The 1,310-nt window shown below is 59.1% G+C and overlaps 1 protein-coding gene across 1 annotated transcript in view; it reads left to right on the plus strand.

Annotated features, from left to right (window-relative positions):
* The window catches only part of CUL9 (cullin 9), an 85,329-nt gene that overhangs the window by 45,301 nt on the left and 38,718 nt on the right, over window positions 1-1,310 (plus strand). The window contains 2 exon segments of the mRNA XM_025192092.1: window positions 810-905; window positions 1,071-1,246. Of these exon segments, the coding sequence (XP_025047877.1) occupies window positions 810-905; window positions 1,071-1,246 (272 nt within the window).

Here is a 1,310-nt window from a genome sequence, read left to right on the forward strand (position 1 = left end):
CCCCAGAGCAGTGACTGTCCACCAGAGGCAGGGCAGGCACAAGCCTTGCTGAGAGCTTCCCCTGCTGTTGGGCAGTGCCAAGTTCCTCAAGATATGTCTGGAGATGGCAGCAGGCTGTGGGCAGCAGCATGAAATTGGGACCTCAGGGACCCCAAGCCATTGGACACATGACCCCTCCACAGGGGTTCCTCTGCATCCTGGGATCAGCTTGGGTGCCTGAAGGTCCAGGTCTCAGTGGCAAGGCCACATGCTCTGGCCAGGCAACCAGTGCTTGCCTCAGTGCAGTACTGTTGCACAGAGGAGTATGTGGGGTGCTTCTGGTGCTGGCTGTTGGTCTGTGCCACCTTGCTGGTGAGGAATGACAAGGATACACTGACTAGCTGTGCCCTCTGACCCCTGTCTGCTTTGGTGGTCCCTGGGGCTGCTTCTGATAGGATGAGGTGGCTCATGAACTTGGCATTGTGACATCCAGGCTGTTGCCTGCTGCTAGATTTTGATTCTTTTAGTTGTCTGGCTAGACAGGGATGCCAGGGAGCAGGGCCAGGACTAGCCAGTGTGCGCCTCATGGTGGCAGGGGGATGCTATCTTTCTATACTTGGGGATCCTAGTTTGATTTCTGCTTGCCAGTCCCCTGTGCTTGTTGTCTTGCTGCCCTGTGTTCCTTGACCCTAAACCCAGCTGCTTCCCTGCCTATTAAGTGCTGTGGGGTGGGGCCCTGTGCAGCCATGACATGCTGTGGGTTATGTGGATGGCAGTACTTGGGGCCTGGCAGTCCTGGCATCAAGATTCTGTGACTCTCCCACCCTCAGGTGAACGTCATGCCCTCGGCCAGCAGAGTGATCCTTCTGGAGAACCTGACCCGCTTCTGGCCTCTCATACAGGTCAAGATCAAGCGTTGCCAGCAGGTGGGTGCACTGGACAGGCTCTGGTCCCGGGTCCCCCTTGTGTCTTCCTGCCAGGGTTTGGCTGGGGGCCAAGAGGCCCAGCTCGGAGCACCTATGGGGCTGGATCCTGCTGGCTGTGTGGTGGGCAGAGCATGTCTGAACATTTGAGGTCTGTGCCCTGTGCAGGGTGGGATTGACACGCGTGTGCGTGGCATTGAGGTCCTGGGGCCCAAGCCCACCTTCTGGCCGGTCTTCAAGGAGCAGCTGTGCCGGCGCACATACCTGTTCTACACCACCAAGGCCCACACCTGGTGCCAGGAGATCTCGGAGGATCGGCTCCAGTTGCTGCAGCTCTTCAACAGGGGAGGCCCTGCGTGGCACTGCTGGACCGCGCACTCAGCAGGGAAAGGACCATGCGGCCCCCGG

This window comes from Alligator sinensis, unplaced genomic scaffold, assembly GCF_000455745.1.
Source record: "Alligator sinensis unplaced genomic scaffold, ASM45574v1 scaffold390_1, whole genome shotgun sequence".
In the NCBI taxonomy this organism is placed as follows: Eukaryota; Metazoa; Chordata; order Crocodylia; family Alligatoridae; genus Alligator; species Alligator sinensis.